The following is a 26,712-nucleotide window of genomic DNA, read 5'->3' on the forward strand; positions in this document are numbered from 1 at the left end:
CAAATAACATTGGATACCCTATTTGGTGTGAGAATATGGAGGCCCATTTATTTTACCAGCATCATGAAAGGTGCATTTTATTTAGTATAAAGTTGGAAGAAGCAAAGTGCATTTAATGGACAAGCAATTGAATATATTTTGGATAATTAGGATTTTCACACTCCTCTCATTTTAAGATGCAGTGGAACTGTCTGTTTTCCTTTCCTCCCCCCCATCCCACACCATGTGGGTGGGATCTTCAAATCAGTGACTGTGACTTTGAAATTAGTGTTTAAATTGTTCAGCCTTGTTTTGATCACTTTCATGGTTGGGCAGCACAGTAGTCAGTACTGCTGCCTCACAGTGCTAGGGACTTGGCTTCAATTCCAGAGGACTGCCTGTCTGTGTGAAGTCTGCACTTTCTCTCCATGTCTGCATGGGTTTCCTCCAGCTGCTCCGATATCCTCCCACAGTCCAAAGATGTAAAGGTTGGGCTAATTGGCCATGCCACATAGTGTCCATGGATGTGTAGGTTAGGTATGTTTATGGGGTGATGGAGATTTGGGGGGGAGGGGAAGTGGGCCTAGGTAGGGTGCTCTTTCAGAGGGTCAGTGCAGACTTGATGGACCAAATGGCCACCTTCTGTGCTAAAAGGATTTTTTATTTTTCCAGTTAAGGTAAGAGACAATTTTAGCATGGCCAATCCACCTGCCCTGCACATCTTTGGGGTTGTGGGGTGAGACCCATGCAGACACTGGGAAAATCTGCAATCTCCACACGGACAGTGGCCGGCATCAAACCTGGGTCCTCGGTGTCATGAGGCAGCAGTGCTGACCACTGCGTCACAATGTTGCCCCGCACTGTAAGAATGTAATTGGAAACTGTTGGAGGCAAAGCAGGATGCTTATAATGCACAACATTTTATTCTACACATTGCTTTTTTGGAAGGAACTAATGGCCATCTTGAATCTGCGCCTGCTGGCAAGTGAAGGTTCATATTCGCGATGTATTTCTACTGTCACAAGTGAATCATGGAGTCATCTTAACTTGTGACTGAACACACAGGAAGTTAGAACAGGTTGCCAAGTTGCTGTCTGTGTAGTTCAGAAATAAACTTCTCTTTTGATGCGTTTGATCAAGACTTGCAACTAAAACAGCAAGAGCTTGGAGTTCCACTCTGTAACAGCATAATCCTGGGTGGGAGCAAATTTAATGGTGCTAAAGTTGCACCTACGACTTCTTTATGTTTGATTAGCCACAATCTTTTAAAGTCGATTCAAAGATCAATTCACCCTCTTTGTGATGCTCTTTTCCAGTCATGAATCCATTCCATTGCTTCATTGAACTAATTACTTTAATGAAGATTTGGGGGCTTGTACTAATGAGCATGAATAGAAACTTTAACAACACGGGTGGCACGTTGGCCCAGTGATTAGCACTGCTGCCTCACAGCACCGGGTTCAATTCCGGCTTTGGGTGTGTGGCGTTTGCACTTTCTCCCATGTCTGTGTGGGGTTCCTCTGGGTGCTCTGGTTTCCTCCACAGACCAAAGATGTGCAGGTTGGGTGGATTGATCATGCTAAAATTGCCCCTTGGTGTCCAAAGTGTAGGTGGGGTTACAGGGATAGGGTGGGGAGTGGGCCTAGGTTGGGTGCTCTTTCGGAGGGTTGGTGCTGACTTGATGGGCCAAATGCACTGTAGGAATGCTATGATTCTTGAAGACGTCACTTTGTCAAAGCTGGTGTTGTTGTATCCACTGAGTTCTTAGCACCTTTATGCACCCTTAGCGGGACCTTCATGTCCTGATTTAGATTGAATAGTTATAATTGATTCAAATTTTTACAAATCGCAATTCACCAACAAAAACCTTATTTGTGTTCCATAGCTTTGCTAAATTAAGCATTTGTGAAATTCTGGGACAGTGATGTAAGCATGTTATACTCCTCAGTAGTAGGCATTGTTTAATGTGGCTACCTACAGACTTGATCAAAATGACCAATGCTTGAGAATGTAATTTGTTTCTGTAAGTATAGCTTCACTTTGTTAAAACCTCTAAAAGCATTCCAAAAATATAGCTTCATTTCGTTAAATCAGAAAAATACATTGTTCAGGACTAAAAGTACGAGTGCCAAAATGGGAACAAAGTGGAAAATGTAACCTTTTTTTTTCCTTTGTGCATTTACCCATATTTGTTTTTCAAGTTTTTAAATCTGTTTTAATCAGGGGCTCATAGCTGAAGAAACCAGGAGCAAATTGGCAGAACAGGAAGAAGATCCTGAGAAGTTTCGGGAGGCTCTAGTAAAGTTTGAGACCAGATTTAATTTCCCAGACTTGGAAAAACTGGTGACTTATTATTCATGCTGTTGCTGGAAGGGGCGGGTTCCTCGTCAAGGCTGGATTTACCTTAGCATCAACCATCTCTGCTTCTATTCTTTCCTATTGGGCAAGGAAGGTGAGAATGGAGGAATGATGTAAACTAAATAAGTCAATTGTAGAAGAGCTATTTTTACAATTCTAGAACTGTTTCATGTTTAGTATTTTGACTATTTTTAAATTTTAGAGTATCCAATTATTTTTTTCAATAAGGAGCAATTTAGTGTGGCCAATCCACCTACCCTGCACATCTTTGGGTTGTGGGGGTGATACCCTTGCAGACACTGGAGAATCTGCGCACACCACGCGGATGTAATCAAACCCGGGTCCTGGCACCGTGAGCCAGCAGTGCTACCCACTGTGCCACCCCTAGTATTTTGACTTCTGATACATCAATTGGTAAAGTTACATTGGTAACAAGCTTAAATTATTATTTCTGCATTCAATTATCTGTCTCCGAAACTGAGGTGACATTAGCAGTCAGCAAATATCGTGGCCGGGATTTTCCGATCCCGTGGCCAAGTTCTGAAGCCGGCGTGAAAAGTGGCACGAGCCACTCCGGAGTCAACGGGCCTCCAGGCCCAGATATCCACCCCTTCAAAGGGGCTGGTAGGGTGCCGGAGTGGTGTCCACTGCCGTGCTGCTCGAAAGCCGGTGCCCCACGCCTGGCGCGGTTCCGCGGATGCGTGCCACGTCCGGTGAAAGTCCACGCATGTGCATGGGTTCCCATCTCCGCCCAGGCCGCCAGGTAATATGGCGGAGCCGTACAGGGGCCAGGCGCGGAGGAACATAGCCCCCCCCCCCTCCCCCCAATGCAACTAGCTGCCCATCGATCGGTGGGCCCCGATCGCGGGGGAGGCCCCCCCCCACTCCCGGAGTCGGACCCTCCCCGCCCCTCCATCCTCCATTAGGATGCCCCCCGTAGCCAGAACTCCCGAGTTCCAGCCGCGTGGGGCCAAATGTAATCCACGCCGGCTGGCCTCAGCCCAATGCGCTGGGCACTCGGCCCGTCGAGGTGGACGCCGGAGAATCGGCGGGCCGGTTTCGGAGTGGCGTGGTGCGATTCTCGTGTCCCTCCCCCTGCCGATTCCTGGGCCGTGTCTAGATTTGTACCTTGACCCACATTGGATGAGAGAACAAGTATTGCACACTTGCACTTGATATACTGCACACTTGCACTTGATATACCTCACACTTGCACTTGATATACCTCAAATCATTTTTCTTATGTGTGTGCATTAATGTAATGGAGAGTGAGATTGTGAGGAACCTTATTTGAGCAGTTTTCTTAGTTGAACATATCAGTAGAAAAAATGAACTGCTGATTTTAGTTTTGTTTTGAGGGCCAGGAAGGTTGCGTAATGATTGATCCAGTTGCCTGGTGCCTGAATTCTAAAGTAATGTCATTACATCTCCAATGTCCTTCCACTTTTTAAGTCATAATATTCAAAATTAAGTGCATCTGAGATGTTGGTACAATTATAAATCATGAAAAGTAATATTATGGTGAAATGGCAGACAGAAAACGTCACCTTTTAGAAGGAGATTATTTAGCAACAGTGTTGCCAAATGTCAATCTTGTGCTGGCCACATGATGTTTAATCTAATTGGGAACATTTTAATGAAATTTTATTTCTTGTGACCCAGTTAAAGGAGAAGTTATTGTTCTCAGATTCTGTTTCACTCAAGTAAATATCTTTCCTTCCATATAAATTAGATATATTTAATTTACTGGAGCAGAAGTTGGGGCTGGATATTTTCAGAAAGGGAAATTAGAAAAAAGTTTACTTTCATAGAGTAGTTACACAGAAACAGGCCACTCGACCCAGCTGGTCTGTGCTGTTTATGCTTCACACCAGCATATCTTTCTACTCCTTTTCCTTCTCATGAACTGGGATAGTTTCCTTCAGAAAGACTCTTAAATGGGCAGCACGTTGGCGCAGTGGGTTAGCACTGCAGCCTCACGGCGCTGAGGTCCCAGGTTCGATCCCGGCTCTGGGTCACTGTCCGTGTGGAGTTTGCACATTCTCCCCGTGTTTGCGTGGGTTTCGCCCCCACAACCCAAAAATTTGCAAGCTAGGTGGATTGGCCATGCTAAATTGCCCCTTAATTGGAAAAAATGAATTGGGTACTCTAAAATTTTTTTAAAAAAAAGGAAGATTCTTAAACTATCTGCCATAACCACATCCAAGTTCTACGTCATGACCATGCTTGTCTCTTATTGGATGTATTAATAACTCTCTTGTATTTGTGACCACAAACTTTTATTCTATAAGTGGAAACATCTATTTTGTGGCTCAGTGGTTAGCACTGCTGCATCACAGCACCAGAGACCCAGGTTGAATTCCTGGCCTTGGGTGGCGGTCTGTGTGAAGTTTGCACTTTCTCCCCATGTCTGCGTGGGTTTCCTCCAGGTGCTCCGGTTTCTTCCCACAGTCCAAAGATGTGCAGATTTGATGGATTGGCCATGATAAATTGTCCTTTAGTGTTCACAGGTTAGGTAGGGTTACAGGGATGGGGCAGGGAAGTGGGCCTGGGTAGGGTGCTCCTTCTGAGGTTCGAATGCCGACTCAATGGGCCAAATGGCCTCCTGCACTGTGGAGGTACTGTATGATTCTTTCAGCTTCTCTCATTTTTATTTAGTGCTGCCCAGTGTTGGTTGATCAGTCACCCATTGCTCTTCCAATCTCACTACGTTGAGTTTGTTTCTCACCACCATCTCTTTCCATCTGATCTTAGGCCTTCCTCCTCTTCTGCATCTCTGGTAGTCCCATCTTCCTTACTTGCCTCACCACATTTCCTTTCTCTCTGACAGATGACCATACATACTATTTCAGTCTCTCCTCAGCTACTTTCTGAGACGCTCCCTTCACTGACCCCTGGGATGTCCTGGTTCATGACACTTTTTTTTGTCCTTTCTCATTACTCCACTCACCCATCTTGACACCTCATTTGTATCCAATCATTGTTCTGGGGCTGGTTTAGCACAGTGGGCTAAACAGCTGGCTTGTAATGCAGAACAAAGTCAGCAGCGTGGGTTCAATTCCCGTACCGGCCTCCCTGAACAGGCGCCGGAATGTGATGAATAATAATAATAATAATAATAATATTATTATTATTATTATTATTATTATTATTATTCCTTTCAACAGGTGGCGAAGAAACTTTTTTGTGAGCTACAGTTGAATTTTCTATATGTGGGAAGTTTTAACCTGATGTGTGCATTCGCTCCAACTGCTCTCCTTCATATCGGGAGATATTTACATTGTGTGATACTTATTTAATACCCATTACAGGAAATAACTTGGAATAACAGACCGAGGAGAGACTGACATTGACACACTACTGTTTGTAACAGGATTCTGGAATACTGGTCAGGAGCCAGGACAATTTGTATTCCAGTTTGTGGGAACGTATTTTACTCCGCTGTAAACATGTTTGACAACTTGAATTCTATGCTTTGTACATGGTGGGGGGGGGGAATGGACATTTCCTCTTCTTATTTTGTATTTAATTTCCTAGTATTGTACAAACATTGGCTGGAATATCCTTTCAATTTCACACTGGTTAAAGCTATGCAAGATTCCATAGATGGATATAATCCTGAAATATTCACTGCAAATTGGTGTTTTTTTGCGCCGCTATCACTCCTCATCCCTCTTTTTTTCGCTCTTTCTCAAATATTGGAAAAATTGGCAGCACGATGGCACAGTGGTTAGCATTGCTGCCTATGGCGCTGAGGATCCGGGTTCGAATCCCGGCCCTGGGTCACTGTCCGTGTGGAGTTTGCACATTCTCCCCGTGTCTGCGTAGGTTTCACCCCCACAGCCCAAAGATGTACAGGATAGGTAGATTGGCCACTATAAATTGCCCCTTAATTGGAAAAAATAATTGGATACTCTAAATTTTTTTTCTTTTTAAATATTGGAAAAATTCTCAGATATAAGGCTGGATTCTCCATTATGCTGGCAGTGCACCCACCACTGGGGATTTCCTGACGGTGTAGGGCTGCCCACAATAGGAAACCCATTGGCCGGCTGGCGGTACAGAGAATCCCGCTGACAGCGGGATGGAGAATTCCGCCCATGGTGTCTGCTTCCACCCTGCCTGCTGCAAGATCGCCGCAGGTGGGACATGGACAGTGGGAAGGTCCATTGCCATTGGGCGGGATTCTCTGGTTGGCAGGCAGGCGACGGCTGGAGAATTTTGCTCCTAGTTTAGCATTGGAATCGCTGTTCTGTACCCATTTATCAATAGGACTATCAATCTGTTCCTGAAAGAGTGGAAGGTATTTACCCACTCACCCACTTGTAGATTTTACATTCTCTGGGAGATTTTAGATATTTTGCGTTCCCTCTTGGGTTGTAAGATTTTTTTTCTTGTTAGAAAGTCACATCTCGGTAATCCCTTTAGGAGTAAATTGAGGTTTCTCTTTTATTGATTGCTTTAGCCCCTTTTTCTAAAGCCTTGAAGTGTTCTGTTCTATATCCCTCTTTCTATACAATATCACAAATCTTTTGTTTACAGCTTATCGTTACAAAATGCATACAGTGGACAGATAGGGTAACCAAGTGGATTTTGTTTTTGTGTGGATTAGTGCCTTTTCCAATCAATAAGCTTCTGACAAACCATGTTGCAGTCCTGTTTTGAGTGCCATTTTGCTTCAGTTAATAGCCCTGCTGCTTGAGAGCTAGACTGCTACAGGTTACATTCCCACTGCAGACTTGACACACAATATAGGCTGACACACTGGTGTAGCACTCCCTCTTGATGGCCAAAGGAAGTGGTAGCCACAACTTCAGTCTAAAGTTGGTATTTAAGTGATGGGGAGATCTTTTTGTCGGAAGGGTTTGGGGGAAGTGATTTCAAGAGTGGAACTTGGGTGACTGAAGGCGTGTTGCCTTGTGAGGAATTGAAAGTTTGAGCAGGGGCACAAGAGGCTGCAGTCAGAGAAATGGGAGTGGTTCTATTTTGGGATGGTTTAATCCTGGAGCAGATTACATATCTATAAAGGGAAGAGTACGTGGAAGGATTTAATAAGGATTAGAATTCTAACTTCAAGCTTTTGGCCCACAAATGTTTGCAAGCACTGCTCTGAACTCTAAGTGAGTTTGGCAGATACAACAGAATGAGGGATGTGGAGGGTTACAGGGTTATGGGATTAAATTTTAAGAGCCAGCATAGGTACAATGGGCCAAATGGTCACCCTCCATGTTGCAAGTTTCTGTGATCAATATAGGTGAATGGAGACTGGTGATTTTTTTAAGTGTGCTAAAATTTACGGCAAGCGATGACTAGAAGACTGATTAGGAGAGCGCTGCAGCAAAAGCACGGTGATTGGATTGATGTTTGTGCTCGTGGATTCATTATGCAGTGAAGCTGTTAAACTCCATATTGATATCAGGTAGATGAACTGTATTGAAGCCTGCCTTCATGATTTAAGAGGAAAATGTACTGCAGATTCTACTGCTAATTCAAAAACATGAGATGTATCCTTCATTTTTTTAATCATAAGGTAAAGGTTGAGACTTCAAGTAATGAAGTATTGTTGGGCAAAAATCTGCAAAAAGCATCAGTCATTTTTAATCTACCATAGTAGAAAGCAGGTACTGTGACATACCTTTTTATTTATTTTTGCTTCAAAGGTACCTTGTAGCCTGCATTGCTGAATATTCTATTTTCTAATTTTAGTGAAACTCATTATCCCCTGGGCTGATGTGAAAAAACTAGAAAGAACATCGAATACTCTTATCACGGAAATAATTCGAGTGACCACACAAAGCAAAGAACGTGACTTCTCCATGTTCCTTAACATTGATGAAACATTCAGGCTTATGGAACTGTTGGCAGATGTGACTGTTCGAAGGTTGCTGGACAACGAGGCATTTGAATTGGACCCAGCTCTACAAAATCCTACTCAAATCACAAAGAAGTAAGAAAATTCTAGCTAGCTTTGGAAAAACGAGCACTTTTTTAAAAAACTAAATAGTCTTAACACTATTTTGTTACAATTGCTTAATGTATAACAATTTTCTGTGCCTCCCTTGTCTGTTATTTTTAAATTTATATTTGAGTCATTTTTACATATTTGCATACATTGAGACAAAATCTTTATTTCCAGTATAGTGTCTCTAGCTGTGCAAGTGAGACAGTCGTGAATCTTTTTCAAGATTCTCTTAAGGTTAACATGCAGGTTCATTTGGCAGTTAGGAAGGTAAATGCAATGTTAGCATTCATATCAAGAGGGCTATAATACAAGAGTAGGGATGTACTTCTGAGACTGTATAAGGCTTTGGTCAGACCCCATTTGGAGTATTGTGAGCAGTTTTGGGCCCCGTATCTAAGGAAGGATGTGCTGACCTTGGAAAGGATCCCGAGGAGGTTCACAAGAATGATACCTGGAGGTTCACAAGAATGATACCTGGAATGAAGAGCTTGTCATATGAGGAACGGTTGAGGACCCTGGGTATGAACTCATTGGAATTTAGAAGGATGAGGGGGATCTTATTGAAACTGACGGGATACTATGAGCCTTGGATAGAGTGGACATAGAGAGGATGTTTCCACTTGTAGGAAAAACTAGAATCAGAGGGCACAAACTCAATCTAAAGAGAGAATCCTATAAAACCAAAATGATGGGGTCAGCCAGAGGGTGGTGAATCTGTGGAACTCTTTGCTGCAGAAGGCTGTAGAGGCCAAATCACAGTGTCATTAAGACTGATAGATAGGTTCTTGATTTAATAATCATGGATTATAGGGAAAAAGCAGGAAAATGGGGATAAAATAATATCTACCATGATTTAATGGCAGAGTAGGCTCGATTGGCCGAGTAGCCTAATTCTGCTCCTATGTTTTATGGGATATTCTTAAATCGTGAATTAGTCTACTATTTGGGCTTCACCTTTAAATTGTCCAAACAGAGTTTAAATGTTATTTAATTATACAGCTATGTAGATGTTGTTATTCCCAACCATTTGATCTTAATGATGTGCAAGTTGGTTGAAAGTGGTCTGTGACACCTTGCCTCTCATTGTCCATCTGCTAATACTTGTTACACTTGCAAGTTGGGATATAGAATAAAACCTGCACAAATGGTCAGCGGCCACAAATAACTTGTAAATAATGCAAGCTGCGTCTTGCAAATTGCAGACTGGGGGACATCATTCAATGTATCAAGTCTGTTTACAGCTTCAGTCTCAGGACATGTATGTCAAAGTGAGGAGGCAATGGGTGAGTAAAATGGTTTGTAAAGTGTGGTCTCTCTAATCAACATCTATAGCAGCAAGGAAGCTGCTTAACCCCCGGAGTTGAATGCTTGTATGGATCTATCCCATGGATAAAGAGCTTCTGCTGCTCTCCATTGCTCAAAAGCTGAGAATGATAATTGACATTGGCTACCCAACGGAATGACTGGTACTGTCCTGAAATGAGACCTACGTTTCAAGGATGTGGCCACAGCAGCCCAGCAGATCATTGGATTTTTAAAATGCCAATTTGCTTAATCACTTCTAAGAGTGTAGGGCCCCACCCCCTGCTCCATTTTGCATGTTGACCACCATCATAGAGCGCAGTTGACTGGGGAGAGGGGCGTGAGGTTTATATCCTCAACCATGAGTGTCGATATTCAGAAAATTGGGGGTGAGTTTATTCTAAACATTCAGAAAGAGGTGAGCTGTGAATTATGGGGAGACCCTGGGCACAATTCCAGATGAGGAAATTGAAAGGAATAATTCTGCAGGAGATGCCAGAATATTTTGTTTTACAGTACATCGCAATGACCATCAGAAAAACAGGAACACTTAACTGAAATCCTTTTAGTGTCCCTAATTAACATTATTAATGCACTTAGCTCTGCATAACGTACAAAACTATTTCAGTTATCATTAAAAGCCTTGGTTAACTTCTTCTGAGCTGTGGAAATCTTCAGTTTTATTTGGAAGCACGTAGAGCAGGAAGTTCCCAAGACTAATCTTTTGACCTGTTCTCCCAATTTCCCTAGATGTGTTAGCTGCTGTGAGGGTGGGTGTGGTGTGATTGGGTAGAATGGACACAGCATTTCTGGGGAAACAAGACATTTCAACTAGGGTCTCCTCTTAATCACTATACTGTGCCCCTTGCTGAGCAAGTCATAGAATCCCTCCAGTGCAGAAGGAGGCCATTTGGCCCATCGAGTCTGCAACAACCCTCGAGAGAACCCCACCTAGGCCCACTCCCCTGCCCTATCCCTGTAATCCGATCTAACTTTTGGACACTAAGGAGCAATTTAGCATGGTCAATCCACCTGACCTGCATATCTTTGCACTGTGGGAGGAAACTGGTGCACACGGAGTAAACCCATGCAAACATGGGGACACAGTGCAAACCCCACACAGTCACCCATGTGATTAACTATGTGATTAAGATAAATAAAATAATGAACTACCAACATTCATTAACTGTTGTAGAGCTACTACAAAATATTTCTGGCTCCTAACACAAACTACTCCCAACTCCCAGAACCAGAGTCATATGGTGGATTAACACTGCCACCTAGTGGTCGGAGGTTGTACATAAACATTATGTACATAACTGCTTTATGCATACCATCACTTAGAGCTTTCCAGTTAAGTTAAACTGATGTGTAACTGTGCTTTCTGTTCATTTTACTATAGGGATCTTGAAGCTAGGATGCGGAATGAGTATTTCCGGGCTTGTTTTAGGCTCCCACATGCCGAGAAGCTGATTGTGATAGTGGACTGTTTCCTGTGGACGCCATATGACCAATGCCAAACTGCAGGGAAACTGTATATCTCAGAAAATTACATCTGCTTTGCCAGCAAGAAGGAATGTAGCTGCTATGTAATTATTCCACTCCAAGAGGTACTGGACTTTCGCACTGAGACCCTAAATGTTTTGCCTTGGTCAGCTCTGGGTTGAATTTTCTAAAGCTGCATAGTCCAGAAAACATCTGTACATTTATCTAAAAAAAGATATTATTTAAGTAAACATGTTTCAAGATTCCTGAATAATTTTATCAATACAGAAAACTGCTTTTGCCCTCCTTGTCAAAAAAACTTATTTAGAAAAGGAATTTTTCATTTCCTCTCGTTCTGTAAAGATCTTAAGACTTCCACTTTGCTGTGCAAGAGTGGCTGTTGTGGCCCACTGAAATGGACCCTCTGCAAATGACCCGGTACTGGCAAAGAGTTCCTGCATTGCTTTGTAGTCCAGAAAACCTGTTTTGGAATTCCCCCTGCCTGGTACTGATATCGGCTGGTATCAGTTACAAGTTGGTTTTATTTTTAATTTGTTATTTACATAGCTTTCCAGGAGTGTGCCCCACTTCAGGTCTGTGCATTAATAAACAAAAAAAAAAACATTATTCCCATCTGACCTTGTTTGAAGAACACTTGTTGCTCTATTATTAAGAAACCAAAAAAAAATGATTTCCTTCTGACCTCGTTTGAAGTTGCTTCATGACCGAGTTGCAATGTGTGCCAAAATTGTTGCTTTGCTTCCTCCAACACCACACCCTTTAGTTTACTGGTGAAAGAGGGTGTGTTTGGTAGAAGCGCACAAAGAATATTTGAAGCAGTTGGAGAATGTTGGAATGAAATATTGATTTACTGATTCCTTTGGAATTTCTCTGTGGCAGATTTGCCACAAGCGGTCCCTGACACCACAATTCTTCAATAAATATTGTTTGTTTTACATTGACAGGTGGTTACTGTGGAGAAGATGGAGGACACTAGTCTCCTCCCCAATCCAATTATTGTTGGCGTTAAAAGCAAACGGGTATTTCAATTTTCAGAAATAAAAAATAGGGAACACCTTGTGCAACAACTATGCAGACGGCTTTATGTTTTAAAAGATGGAAAGCCTAGCGGTCATGAGAAACCCAGAGTTGAATATAAGGTACTGTTGAAATTCTGTAGTACAAGTAACAGTTCAGCAAAAGAATACTTGCGTTTATATAAAAATGAAATGTTAACAACATGTGATACTGCAGATGCTAGTAATCGAAAATAAAAACTAAAAATGCTGGAAATTCTCAGCGGGTCTGGCAGCATCTGTGGAGAAAGAAAGCAGGTTAATGTTTCAAGTCACTAGAGTATTCCCAGCATTTTCTGTTCCTATCTGTGTGGTATTACCAGAAACCCTGTTTCTGTGGTTGTCGTTCAGTGGAGAAGTGCTCATACTCAGACATGTGGAGATTTGCGAGATCCTATCAGTTAATCTCCATTGGAAGAGCAGCAGAAACACTGCTCCGAGGGCTAGGAAAGGATAAAAAAAAAACAGTGGAAAATATAGGTTGGTGGGTGTTTTGTGGGGTGGGTGTGTACACCGGATTAGATTTGGCTATAACCTCTATTCTCTGTCGCCTCTCTAACTCTGATTCTGTTGCTCACTCCTGTGCATTCTCTCCCCTTTTTCTTTCTGCTCCCCATCACCCAATTCTGATTTGTTTTTGGCTCCAAATGCAAATTGACCATTTGTGAAGTATTGTGAGGTTCACTAACTCATGGCATCGATTCACACGAGTGCAGACCTTCACGGGCAATTGAAGGGGAAAAGTATACCTTCATGATGCAATTGAAGGGGAAAAGTGATTCACTTCTTGGACTGTGGAGCGTAATGCATTTTGTTACTGCATATTTAACTAAGAGTAATTTGATCCAGAACACTAACTTATTCTGTATTGTCATTTAAACTATCATTTGACAATTACCCTGTACAGTACTCAAAACTTAAAATCTATTCCCTAAGCAGCAGAAGTGTCAGTTGGCATATGTAGTGCACCCAGGCAACAAAGGAGAGAAATGTGTGACTGTAGGATCCATGGCCACTTGGGTCTTTGTGGTGAATATAACATGGTAAATTCACACTGTATATTGTAAGCGCAGTAGCGTTACCCGACCACTAGGGGAAGTAGCTCTGGGAATGCTCAGGAGCTTGTACAGGGCTTCACCCTTGGCTCCGCCCACGACTCCTCCCCCTAGTGCTGCTGTATAAATACCCTTGTCCAGAGTCAGCCTGCAGTTCACAGAGAGTTCATCAACAGGTAACAGGCTGGCTCTGAAGTAAGTTGATTAAATCCTAGATTCATATCGGAAACACGTGTCTGGTGAATTGATGGTTCCATCAGTCTTTATTTTTGGTTTATTGGTTTATGAATTATGTTGAGGTGAGTATATTTCAATGAAAAGGTACATTTCTTGCCAGAAAGTTGATGCTAATGGCAGAGGGCAATGAGAAGTCTGTAATTGTAGTGAAAATCATTTTTTCAAATGCAGAGGACTGGAAAATGCATTTGATATCCTAATAAGTGGTATACACAACCGTGTAGCCGGAGAAAAGACAAAGAGGTTTCATCTATACACACGATAGCCAACATCTACTCTGATCCAACTATTTCTGGTAAGTGAATGTTCTTTAATATACCCATGACAATATTTATAAATTCTTCCTCTACAATTTGCAATTCATTGGTAAGATCTTGTAAGTCTTGCAAACAATTCTGTGCCTAGTAATTTGCTGTAGTTGAAATCAAAGATTTTCTCATTTTTTTTCATGGATAATCAAAATTCACTTAATTTAAAATATTTAGTTAAAAATATTTTCCCCTTTTCTCCACAGGTTCATGCCCAAGACATTTTATGGGAAATTAACCCTATTCACCAAACATGTGTATGAAGCCCAGCAAAGAAAAACATCTTGAGCAGGATCTTCTTTAGGGCCATGAACAAAATTGAGTAAGGAGGGGCCACACAGATTGTTCCTCCCACTCTCAATTCCCACTCTCAAACAGTGAGGGAAGAATGCAGTCACAAGATACTCACAGTGTTCCCTTTAGGGGAGGGGCACCATAGCACAATGGTTAGCACAGTTACTTCACAGCTCCAGGGTCCCAAGTTTGATTCCCGGCTTGGGTCACTGTCTGTGCGGAGTTTGCACTTTCTCCCCATATCTGTATGGATTGCCTCCGGATGCTCCGGTTTCCTCCCACAGTCCAAAGATGTGCACGTTGGGTGGATTGGCCATGCTAAATTGTCCTTCGTGCCCAAAAAGGTTAGGCTGGATTACTAGGTTACGGGGATAGGGTAGGGCTTAGGTAGGGTGCTCTTTCCAAGGGCCGGTGCAGACTCGATGAACCGAATGGCCTCCTGCCCTGAAAATTCTGTGTATCTACCTGCAATTCTTGTGTGGATGTACAGTAGCATGATGGGAGTGCCTGTACCTAGTTAGCAGAGCAGGTTGGCTTTTTAGTTGATCAATTAGTCTGCTACTTGTAGATACAAGACCCCGGCATTAGAGCTTTGCAAGTGCTCCAAATCGCGGCTGTGAGGCTATCATCCAATGCAAGTGCTGATGTTCTTGCAGGTGGCCATAAATCTGACCCAAGTTTCATATAAATGGTACAAATGTGTATAGTTTTCAAAGATATTCCAAGAGTATGTTTAAAATAATGCTGTGTAATGATCAATACAGATCTGAAATAAAACATTTTGAAATTTCTTTTACTGGTCTGGTTGTTTTTTCACTCTGACATCAAAGGGATAGAATAGAACAAAATGATTTACCCATTGTACTTGAAGAATAAAGGGTGTGATTTGAAGGATATTTACAGCCACCACATGGAAGGGGCATTTGGACAAATGGTATTTTAAAGTAGGTTCATATATTAATGGATTTGACAGTGCTGTAAATAGTCTGTCTCTGAATGAGATGCAAAATGCCAACTTTGTTTAAATATTTCCCATCCTCTGCAACCTGACTGTTCAAATCAAAACTAATTGCACAATATCTGACTTGTTTAAAAAATGCTTTAAAACTGGAACCACTCCATTTCACTTCCTTATTTGTTGAATATAAACTTAGATAATGAGGATGGCACGTGGGTTGGTGGGGGTGCTTGGTGGAAGGGGTTTTGGGGGTACTAGGTGGAAGAGTTTATAGAGAGTGAAAAGGTCACAGAATGTTCTGAAGGTTCTGGGGTGGATAAATCACCTGGACTGGATGGACAACACCCCAGGGTTCTGAAGGAGATAGCTGAGGAGATTGTGGAGGTATTTGTGGTGATATTTCAGGAATCACTGAAGGCAGGGAGGGTCTTGGAGGACGGGAAAATGGCAAATGTTTAAGAAAGGAGGGAGACATAAGACACAAAATTATAGGCCGGTTAGCCTGACTTGCCATTGGTAAGATTTTAGAGTTCATCATTTTGGGCAGCACGGTAGCATGGTGGTGGTTAGCATAAATGCTTCACAGCTCCAGGGTCCCAGGTTCGATTCCCGGCTGGGTCACTGTCTGTGCGGAGTCTGCACGTCCTCCCCGTGTGTGCGTGGGTTTCCTCCGGGTTCTCCGGTTTCCTCCCACAGTCCAAAGATGTGCGGGTTAGGTGGATTGGCCAGGCTAAATTGCCCTTAGTGTCCTAAAAATAAGGTTAATGGGGGTTGTTGGGTAACTGGTATAGGGTGGATACGTGGGCTTGAGTAGGGTGATCATTGCTCGGCACAACACCGAGGGCCGAAGGGCCTGTTCTGTGCTGTACTGTTCTATGTTCTATGTTCTAAAGATGAGATTGTGAAGTATTTGGAAGTGCAAGATAGCATCAAGGAGAGGTCATATCTGACAAAATCTGTTAGAATTCTTTGAGAATGTAACAAGGAAATTAGATAAAGGAGAACCAGTGGATGTGATCTATTTAGATTTCCAGAAGGCCTTTTAAAATGTGCCTTCTCTGAAGCTGTTAAATGTGCTTAAGAGCCCATGATGTTAAGGGTTGATTACTGGCATGGGATAGAGGATTGTCCGACTGGCAGAAAGCAGTGGGTGGGAATATGGGTGTCTTTTTCTGGCTGGCAGCCGGTGACTTGTGGTGTGCCTCAGGTCAGTGTTAGACCACAAGTTTTCACAATACACAATGATCTGGAAGAAAGAACTGAAGGCACTGTTGCTAAGTTATTGGCAAAGATACAAGATCAGAAGACATAGGAGCACAATTAGGCCATTCGGCCCATCGAGTCGGGGTGGGAGGGGTGTTGAATATATCCATGGCTAATCAAGGAGCTTAAAGATAACATAAAGGCAAGAATTAAGACATACTATATTGCAAAGGTCAGCGGCAGGCTGCAGAATTGGGAAACCTAGACCAACAGAGGGTTACTTTAAAAAAGTAATAAAAAGAGCAATGATAAGTTATGAAAGAAATGTAGTGCAAAATATAAAAACTGATTGCAAAGAGTTCTATAAGTATATAAAAAGGAAGAGAGTAGCTAAAATCAACAATGATCCCTTCGAGAACCGGACTGGGGAGTTCATGGGGAACACAGAAATGGCAGAGAGTCAATATTTGGCCTTGGTTGTCATGGTGGAGGATATCCCAATAGTAACAGTTAATGCAGAGGTTTGTTGAATAGGAGGAACATAAACAACCGGCAGCACTGCGGGGGAAAAATACTGAGCAGGCTATTGGGATTAAAGTAGCCAGGTCCTCCGGGCCCTGTGGCCTACATCTTAGGAACTTAAAGGAAGTGGCAGCAAGAGATAGTGGAAGCATGGGGTGGCACAATGGCATAGTGGTTAGCACTGCTGCCTCACGGCACCGAGGACCCGGGTTTGACCTCCGCTCCGGGACACAGTCCGTGTGGAGATTGCACATTCTCCCTGTCTCTGCGTGGGTCCCACCCCCACAACCCAAGGATATGCAGGGTAGGTGAATTGGCAATGATATATTGCCCTTAATTTTTAAAAAAAGTGGGTATTCTAAATTTATTTTAAAAAGAGCCAGTGGAAGCATTGATTATAATATTCCAAAATTCTCTTGATTCTGGAAAGGTTCCAGTAGATTGGATAAGGGTTAATGTAACCCCCTCCCCCTCCCCATTCAAAAAGGGAGAAAGGCAGAAAGTCGGAAACTACACCAGGTGGTTTGGCATCTGCCATTGGGAAACTGTTGAAATCCGTTATTAAGGAAGTAGTAACTACATTTGGAAAGTTAAAAAGCAATCCATCAAAGTTAGCATGATTTTATGACTGGTAAATTGTGTTTTGCTGAGTTCTTCAATTTGCTGAGTTCTTCAATGATATAACAAGCAAAGTGAATAATGGGGCTACTGTAAATGTAGGCCAGAAGGCATTTGATAAAGTGCTACACCAGTTTAATACACAGGTAAGGCTGGGGGTAATATATTGGATTGGCTAACCAACAGAAAGCAGAGAGTGGGGAAAAGTGGGTCTTCTGGTTGGCATGCTGTAACTAGTGGTGTGCTATAGGGTTCGGTCTTCGGGCCCCAACTATTTACAATCTGCGATAGAATGTATTATAGCCAAATTTGTAAATCTTACTAAAATAGGTGGGAAAGTAAGTTGCAATGAGGAAATGTGCAAATGGATATGGATAGGTTAGGCCATAATTTGTCAGATGAATTTAATCATTGATAAGTGTGACATTATCCATTTTGCTCAAAGGAATAAAAAGCAACTTAGGCTTTAGTGCAGAGGGATCTGGGTGTCTGTGTGCACAAATTGCAGAATGTTAGTCTGCAGGTGTGGAAGGTAATGGAATTTTGACATTCATTGCAGCTGGAATAGAGTATAAAAGTAGGGAAGTGTTGTTACAACTGTATAGGGCATTGGTGAGATTGCACACTGTTTTGGTTCCCTTGCTTGAGGAAGAACGCAAGTGCATTTGTGGTGATTCAGAGAAGGTTCACTAGATTGATTCCAGGCTTGAAGGACATGTCTTATGAAGAGAGATTGAGCAGTTTAGGCCTATACTCGCTGCAGTTTAAAAGAATAAGCGATGGTCTGGTTGAGGTGTTTAAGACGCTGAAGAGGGCTGACAGGGTAAACGTAGAGTGGCCGTTTCTCCTTGTTGGACATTCTAGAATGAGAGGCTATATTTTAAGGCTAAAGGGTGGCAAATTTAAAACAAATGAGGAAATACTTCACTCGAAGATTCTGTGGAATGCTCGACCCAGAGTGCAGTAGATGCCGGAACACTAAACAAATTTGAGGAGCTAGATGGGTTTTTAATTAGTAGCCAGATGAAGCGTTCTGGGGAGCGGGCAGGAATGTGGAGATGTGGCTGAGGTGAGATCAGCCATGATCGTATTGAATGGTTGAGCAGATGTGAAAGGCTGAATTGCCTACTCCTGCACCCACTTCTTAGGTTCTAGGTTCTCTATCAGGTATATTTGAAATAATCTTCTCTGCTGTACTGTGCAATTAGTCCTTTCTTGGAAAGATTTGTTGTACATGTCCAGGTTCCAAAGTCCCTTTTACCTGTTGATTTTTTTTAGAACAGTACAGCACAGAACAGGCCCTTCGGCCCTCAATGTTGTGCCGAGCAATGATCACCCTACTCAAGCCCACGTATCCACCCTATACCAGTAACCCAACAACCCCCATTAACATTATTTTTTAGGACACTAAGGGCAATTTAGCCTGGTCAATCCACCTAACCCGCACATCTTTGGACTGTGGGAGGAAACTGGAGCACCCGGAGGAAACCCATGCACACACGGGGAGGACGTGCAGACTCCGCACAGACAGTGCCCCAGCCGGGAATCGAACCTGGGACCCTGGAGCTGTGAAGCATTGATGCTAACCACCATGCTACCATGCTGCCCTAAAGGTCTGGTTGAGGTGTTTTGTTTATTTGATCTTTTGTTTATTTTTATAAATGATTATTATTCCCTATATTTAGATTCATTATACAAGTGCAATTTCTAATTTCATTGGCACAAACCTGTGTTTGAATAAAATCTGTACACGGCTTTGAATTAAGACACTTTTTTTTTTAAGCAAAGTTATTTTCGGGTGCAATTCAAATAAACACTGACTGAAAAATTCAACCATGCAAATGATTCTGCATTCAAGTGTCAGCTTGACCCAAGTGGTAACACACCCACCTGTCAGGCGGTGTCATCTTTCTCTCAGTCGGGCGCATACTCTCCAGTGTAATACTAAAAATGCTGTGTGTTGTGTTATGCTGCTTCGTGCAGCATAAGCTGCTTCCTTGACATATGCTTTGACAAAGGAAGCTCCAGACTATGAAATGAGTTCAGCGTGTTTATTGAACTATTTACACAGTTCTTAAATGAGTTTGACTCTCCGCTAATCTAACTGTAGTAACTCGGTCTAACTGTACCAGCTTGCTCTGAGCCACGTGCTGGATGTGATGCTGCTGATCAACCCTGTCTAACTCTCTAGATGTCTGTCTGTGGAAAGAGGCAGAGCATGTGTGCCCTGTCCTTTTATATGGGTTGTGAAGTGGTAATGCCACATCTGGGTGTCCTGATTACCCATTGGTTGTGTCCTGTTGTAATGACCCATTGGCTGCATGTCATGACATCTCTGGTGCTCCCTCTAGTGGTTACTTAGTTGTAGTGTATTCACATTAACCCCTTGTGTATATACAGTGATGTATATCACCACATCCCCATTTTTCCGTGTTACATATTTTCTGTACTTGGTTAAAGAAAATTGAACAAAATAGGTAGGTAAGTGATGACATGTACAAGTCAAGATGACAGTGATGATTATACAATACCAAATAATATTTGAGTCCAAAGTTCATGAATTTATATGGTCGAGTGGCTTTCTTGTTTTGTTATTGAAGTATCGATGTTGATGTTGTCATCTCCTTGTGAACGCCATCAGTGTCCCTGTGCTTAAGGAACCAAGAAGTCATCAGGAGGTGTTCAAATGGTCAAATCACTTCGTTGTCTGATTTGGACTCTTTTTTTTTTCGATGCTTGTGGTAGTGATTCTTGATGTCATCTGTCCTATCTGACCTGGACTGGTGTCTGTGTTTGTGGTATTGATGCAATGTCAGCTGCCTTGAAAGCTGGTCTGCTTGTTTGTAGTGTAGCAAATATGAATTTGTAAGATGCGTTATGCCATGGTATGTCTGCACACTTGCCATTGTCTTGAGCTGTGCTGTCACAGTGTCCTGCATTTGCAGAGTTGTACCTGGTTGTACAAGTCGTTGTTCCAGTGTTGTTGGTTTTGTTGTACTTGTTGACGTTGGTGCCTTTTGGTACGCTTTTTGTTGTCTGTGTTGTTGTTTTTGGAGGTTTTGTTGTGTTTGTTACGTTCAATGACCATTCCGAGTGGAGAATTTGAGTCCTTCACAAAGTTACTTGTGTCAGTGTCCTTTGTGGCATCTGCTGTTTCATTGAGCGTTTCGTCTTTGATTCCGGGGTGCTCCCCGTATGGAGTCGTGTCCGGTTCACTGGAATCATCTTTGGCTTGTTGATGCTCCCCGTCTGGAGTCCGATCTGGTTCACCTGAATCATCTTTGGTTTCTTGATGGTCCTCTGTCGGAGTCATTTCAGGTTCACCTGAATCATCTTTGGTTTCTTGATGCTTGAAAGTGAGAAGATGTTTCCTCTTGTGGGTGAGTCCAGAACTAGGCAGCACTGCATTAAAATTAGGGTTCGTCCCTTTAGGACAGAGATGAGGAGAACTTTATTCTGAGGGTTATGTGACTTTGGAGCTCTGCCTCAGAAGGCTACGTGGCGGGGTCACTGGATACTTTTGAGGTAGATTGTTGTTAGGCAAGGCAATCGGAACACTGATGGGGGATTTGGGGGGTGGCAAAGGGTGGGCATCAGTAAATTGAGGCACCTGTTTATTGGCGGGAATTTTGCGGGCCTGGGGGAACTGGAAGATAAATTTGGGCTCCCCCAAGGGAACATGTTCAAATACTTGCAGGTAAAGGTGTTTGCTAGGCGACAGGTAGAGGAGTTCCATTTGCTGCCCTCGCGGGGGACGATGGACAGAGTGCTTTCGGGGGTGTGGGTAGGAGAGGGGAAGGTGTCTGACATTTATAAGGTAATGCAGGAGGTGGAGGAGACGTCAGTGGAGGAGCTGAAGGCCAAATGGGAGGAGGAACTTGGGGAGCAGATAGAGGACGGGACTTGGGCGGATGCCTTGGAGAGAGTCAACTCTTCCTCTTCATGTGCGAGGCTTAGTCTCATCCAATTCAAGGTGCTGCACCGGGCCCACATGTCCGGGATTAGGATGAGTAGGTTCTTTGGGGGTGAGGACAGGTGAACCAGGTGTTCGGGGAGTCCCGCGAATCATGCCCATATGTTCTGGGCATGCCCGGCACTTGAAGGATTCTGGAAGGGGGTGGCGGGGACGGTGTCGAGGGTGGTTGGATCCAGGGTCAAACCAGGGTGGGGACTCGCGATTTTTGGGGTTGGGGTGGAGCCGGGAGTGCAGTAGGTGAAAGAGGCCGGTGTCCTGGCCTTTGCGTCCCTAGTAGCCCGGCGGAGGATCTTGCTACAGTGGAAGGATGCGAGACCCCCAAGCGTGGAGACCTGGATCAATGACATGGCGGGATTTATTAAGCTGGAGAAGGTCAAATTTGCCCTGAGAGGATCAATACAAGGGTTCTATAAACGATGGCAGCCTTTTCTGGACTTCCTGGCTCAAAGATAGGTATCTTGGTCAATAGCAGCAGCAGCCCGGGGGTGGGGGGTGATAAGGGGGAATGTTCCTTATTGTAGTTTCTGTTTTTTTTCCCTATGGTTATGTAACTTAACATTGTGTTAATTTAAGTTGTTGTTAATATGCTGTGTTCATTGAGGAGGGGAAAATGTTTATGATTGCTATTATTATTGTTATTGTTGGTTGTTTATTATGGATCGATGTTGTTGTATAAATACAAAATTTTTCAATAAAAATTATTTTTTAAAAAAAGGGCAAGGCAATCGGAAGGTTGCCAGGGTAGATAGGAATGTGGAATTCAAAACACAAACAGATCAGCCACGATCTCGTTGAATGGCGGAGCAGACTCAACGGGCCGATTGGCCTCCTTCTCCTATTTTGTATACTTGTCAGTTATTTGCTGGATTTGCAACATGACTTGTTCCCCTGAAGTTAATGAGTTGTATCTAACTATTGGAGTTGAAAGAATTTGGGGCTGGTTGGGTAGATTGAGGGCAAGAGGGGCAGTATTGCAGAGAGAACTGTCCAAAGGAGAAATAAATGAAGATGTAATTTCTATTGACTACTTAAATCCCACCTAGCTTCTGATTGAGGATTTCAAATCACGTGGTTCCCTTACAACAGCAGCAATTCTGTTTATAGATATGCTCAAATTATCATTGGCTCAGGCCTTCCCAGGATTCTGGCTTTTCCCTGTTTCCATTTGTGGTCTGTCCTTAAACTCATGAGATGAGACCATTAGCAAAAATTGCACAGAATCCAGACGACCAATTGAGTTTCTATAGGCATTTGGGAATTCTGCAGTAGAGTCCCCTGAGATGTTCCGTGTACAAAATAAAAATAGGGCATCCTTTTACAGAGCAAGATGCCATTTTTCCCTCGAGGTTTTGGCTATATTTTCAAGTTTGGTTTTAATGCACTGAAAGGTAAGCACCCACCTTGGTTGGTGCAGCTGTGACACAAGTCTCTGCCATTGTTGGAAATGGTTAATAAATAAACCTCAATTGAATAGTAAAACTCTTTGTAAAAATTTGCACTGCTATCTTTCATGCTGTAAACGAGCCAGAAGTTCGACATGTTCAGATCTCCCTAATTGATGTTTTTGAAGACAACAGAGAGTCCTTTGAGCCATGCATTTCAGAAGAGAGCTCTTTCAATCAAAGTAAATCACCAAGAAACCCTGAAAGCTCACTGGGCTGCGGTTTCTAAAATGTAAATTTAACACACTCTGTACATAGAACTTACAACATAGAGACAGGCTATTCGGCCCAACTGATTTCTGCTGGTGATGATCCGGGTCAACAAGCCGCACTCTACATCATCTCACCCTATCAACATATCTTTCCATTTCTTCCCCTCTCGTGTACTTAGCTAGTTTCCCCTTAAGTACATCTATGATATTCACCTCAACCACTCCCTGCTGTACTAAGTTCCACATTCTACTTGAAACATGTAAGAATCTGTGGGGGTTTGACAGAGTAAATACCGAGAGTGTGGGGGTTTGACAGAGTAAATACCGAGAGTGTTTCCTATCTTGGTGGAATCTAGAATTGGGGGCGCAGTTTAAAAAATAAGGCCTCTGTTGAGATGAGGAATTTATTTTCTTGAGGATTATTGTTGTTTGGAATTTTGTTCTCCAGCGAGCAGTGAAGGTTGGGTCGTTGAATACATTCAGTGCTGAGTTTTTGATTGACAAGGGAGTTCAGGGTTATAAAATCAGGTAGGTCGATGGAGTTACGGCCACTATGAGATCAACCATGATCTTATTTAAGTAGGTTAAATTGTTAAATGGTTATAGAGTCTAGAAAAGTAAATTGTATATAGATCCTATAGATTGGTCACTTGGATGGTTTGGGATTGGGCTTGGTGGTCATTCCAGATTCTGCATTAAGATGATTTAAAGATGCTGTCAGACGATTTCTAACAGCAGCAACTGTTGGGCTGATTTTTAAAATGTTCCCTGCGGCATGTGGCTGGTTGAACAGCCGGTGTGCATCTTTTTGGATGGTTTGGGAGAGAGCGAGAGAGGGTCTTTCTGATCCTGCATTCAGACTAGCCTGGAGAAAAGCAGTTCCCTTTAAAACAGGGTTAGGTTGTTCATCACATGATCACCTCTCTCAAGCTGACCAGTTACCAAAAGGTGGTCATAGCAAGTTGATTCCAGACCCACTGTTTAGAAATTATTAGATTCTGGCTGGAGGAGTTACTTTCACAGCCAAGGTCCAAGGCCCATTGTCCAATGTGATTGTGTCTAATGGCTGAATACACAGGTGATGGTTAGATGTTTTGTGGATAGTTCAGGAACTCCTCAAAGTTGATTATCTCTGGTGGCTCACTTGTAGCGAGGCCTCCATATTAATGGCTTTGAAATGCGTAAGGTACAGCCATGCAAATATTCAGACACCTACAAACTGCTGTTTTAAATAATAAAATACTGTTGTTCAATCTTTTTACTTATTTGCTGGTTTCAGTCCACTCAATAAATGAAGTAAATTTCGATATGAAATATGGGTTTTAGCACAGTTCAGAAAGCAAAATATAGGGAAATAAGAGGAGGTTGAGAGAGAGGGAGAGAGATAAGGGACATGAGCAGTTCCTAAATTATTGACTTTTATACTTTTGATATCCCCAATAATGATTTAAAACTGCATAAACGAGACTCCACACTTGTTGAAACTTAATTTTCAGTATCAAAGAAGATACTTATCAGAAACTAAAACTCATCGTGCCATGTAAAAACAAAACACAATAGAATGAATAACCACTGACATCTGGAAGGTTTAGTGGATTTATGGAATAAAATCATAGAATCCCTGCAGTGCGGAAGGAGGTCATTTGGCCCCTTGGGTCCGCACCAACTCTCTGAAAGAACACCCTACCTGGGCTCACATCCCCGCAACCCTATGTTTAGAAATTATTATTTAGCATGGCCAATCCACTTTGGACTGTGGGAGGAAACCGGAGCACCTGGAGGAAACCACGCAGACACTGAAGTGCAAATTCCACATGTGCAAATGCCATACAGCCACCCAAGGCTGAACGTGAACCCGAGAGCCTGGTGCTGTGAGTCAGCAGTGCTAACCACTGTGCCATCACGCCACCCATATTTCGACAGCAAATTCACACTCTTTCGAACCAATATGGCATAGGTTTTGGAGGAGGGTAGAAATGATTTCAACATTTAATTGCAGATGTGTTGTTGAGGAATTTGGCTTATTATTGCTTTAATAATGGCAAATGCTAATAGCATCAGCATTATTTCTACAACAGAAAACAAGGTTCCTTCAAATAGAACACAGGGACAGGTGGAAAATTATTTCAAGTTGTGTCTTATGTGAAATGAATTAATAGCTGTTTAAAAGCATAATAATCAAATCCAATGTGTTTTAGGTCTCCTCAGAATCTTCAGGATGTCCTGAAGAAATCTCCACAACTAATGCTGCACTAGATACACTCGTGAACAATTCAAGTATCAAAAAAGAACCGAGACATTCATTGAATTCAGAAGCTTTAATGGCACTCTTTCACCTGACTGAAAGTGGAAGTGCAAATTCCACAATGGTAGGTAAACAAGAAGATTCAATTCATTTTCTTTTAAATTTATTATTTGAGTATTGCTTTATCCTGGCTGTAGCATTTTGTAATTTATAACTATTTGATTTGGTTTGATTTATTGTCACATGCACCGTACAGTGAAAATTATTTTTCTGCAGCCGAGGGAACATACATAGTAGACAGAAAAAGACTAATTGACAGTGTACATTGACAAATGGTACATCGACAAACAGTGATTGGTTACAGTGCGGAACAAGGGGCCAAACAAAGCAAATACATGAGCAAGAGCAGCATAGGGGCGTCGTGAATAGTGTTCTTACAGGGAACAGATCAGTCTGAGGGACCGTTCAGGAGTCTTTTCGCTGTGGGGAAGAAGCTGTTCCTATGTCTGGATGTGCGGGTCTTCAGACTTCTGTATCTTCTGCCTGCTGGAAGGTTCTGGATGAAGGCAATGCCTGGGTGTGAGGAGTCTCTGATAATGCTGTCTGCCTTCCTGAGGCAGCAGGAGATGTAGACAGAATCAACGTGGGGGTGGCAAGCTTGTGTGATGTGTTGGGCTGAGTTCACCACACTCTGCAGTTTTTTGCGATCTTGGGCCGAGCAGTTGCCATACCAAACTGTGATGCAGCCGGATAGGATGCTCTCTATCGCACATCCGTAGAATTTTGAGAGTCGATGCTGACATGCCAAATTTCTTTAGCTTCCGGAGGAAGTAGAGACGTTGTTGGGCTTTCTTGACTGTTGCATCAACGTGAGTGGGCCAGGACAGACTTGGTGATGGTGATCCCCCAGGAACTTAAAGCTATCGAACATCTCCACTTCAGAGCCATTGATGCAGATGGGGGGGGGGGGGGGGGGGGGGGGGGGTCGTGCTACGCTTCCTGAAGTAAATTATCAGATCCTTGGTCTTTCCAATATTTAGGGAGAGGTTGTTTTCGGTACACCATGCAACCAAGTGATTTATCTCCCTTCTATAGTCTGATTCGTTGTTGTTTGACATACGACCCACCACAGTCGTATCATCTGCAAATTTATAGATCGAGTTGGAGTTAAATCTTGCCACACAGTCATGTGTGTGTATAGGGAGTAAAGTAGAGGACTGAGCACACATCCTTGTGGGGCCCCGGTGTTGAGGACTATTGTGAACTATTGTGCTGTTGCCTATCCTGACCGATTGTGGTCTGTTTGTTGAGGAAGTTAAGGATCCAGCTGCACAGGGAGAAGTAAAGTCCAAGATTGCAGAGTTAGTCTTGTCAGGATAATGGTGTTGAAGGCGAGACTGTAGTCTGTGAACAGCAGTCTAATATGGGTGTCCTTGCTGTCGAGGTGTTCGAGTGTTGATTGTAGAGCCAGGGAGATCGC

The 26,712-nt window shown here is 42.9% G+C and overlaps 1 protein-coding gene across 2 annotated transcripts in view; it reads left to right on the plus strand.

Annotated features, from left to right (window-relative positions):
* LOC119977071 (TBC1 domain family member 8) overlaps positions 1 to 26,712 on the plus strand; it is a 146,835-nt gene that overhangs the window by 54,200 nt on the left and 65,923 nt on the right. For both annotated transcript variants that reach the window (XM_038817642.1, XM_038817643.1), the window contains exons 4-8: positions 2,203 to 2,431; positions 8,044 to 8,284; positions 11,004 to 11,211; positions 12,052 to 12,246; positions 25,186 to 25,356. In XM_038817642.1, the coding sequence (XP_038673570.1) occupies positions 2,203 to 2,431; positions 8,044 to 8,284; positions 11,004 to 11,211; positions 12,052 to 12,246; positions 25,186 to 25,356 (1,044 nt within the window). The remainder of the gene's footprint in view (positions 1 to 2,202; positions 2,432 to 8,043; positions 8,285 to 11,003; positions 11,212 to 12,051; positions 12,247 to 25,185; positions 25,357 to 26,712) is intronic.

Source organism: Scyliorhinus canicula, chromosome 14 (genome assembly GCF_902713615.1).
Source record: "Scyliorhinus canicula chromosome 14, sScyCan1.1, whole genome shotgun sequence".
In the NCBI taxonomy this organism is placed as follows: Eukaryota; Metazoa; Chordata; class Chondrichthyes; order Carcharhiniformes; family Scyliorhinidae; genus Scyliorhinus; species Scyliorhinus canicula.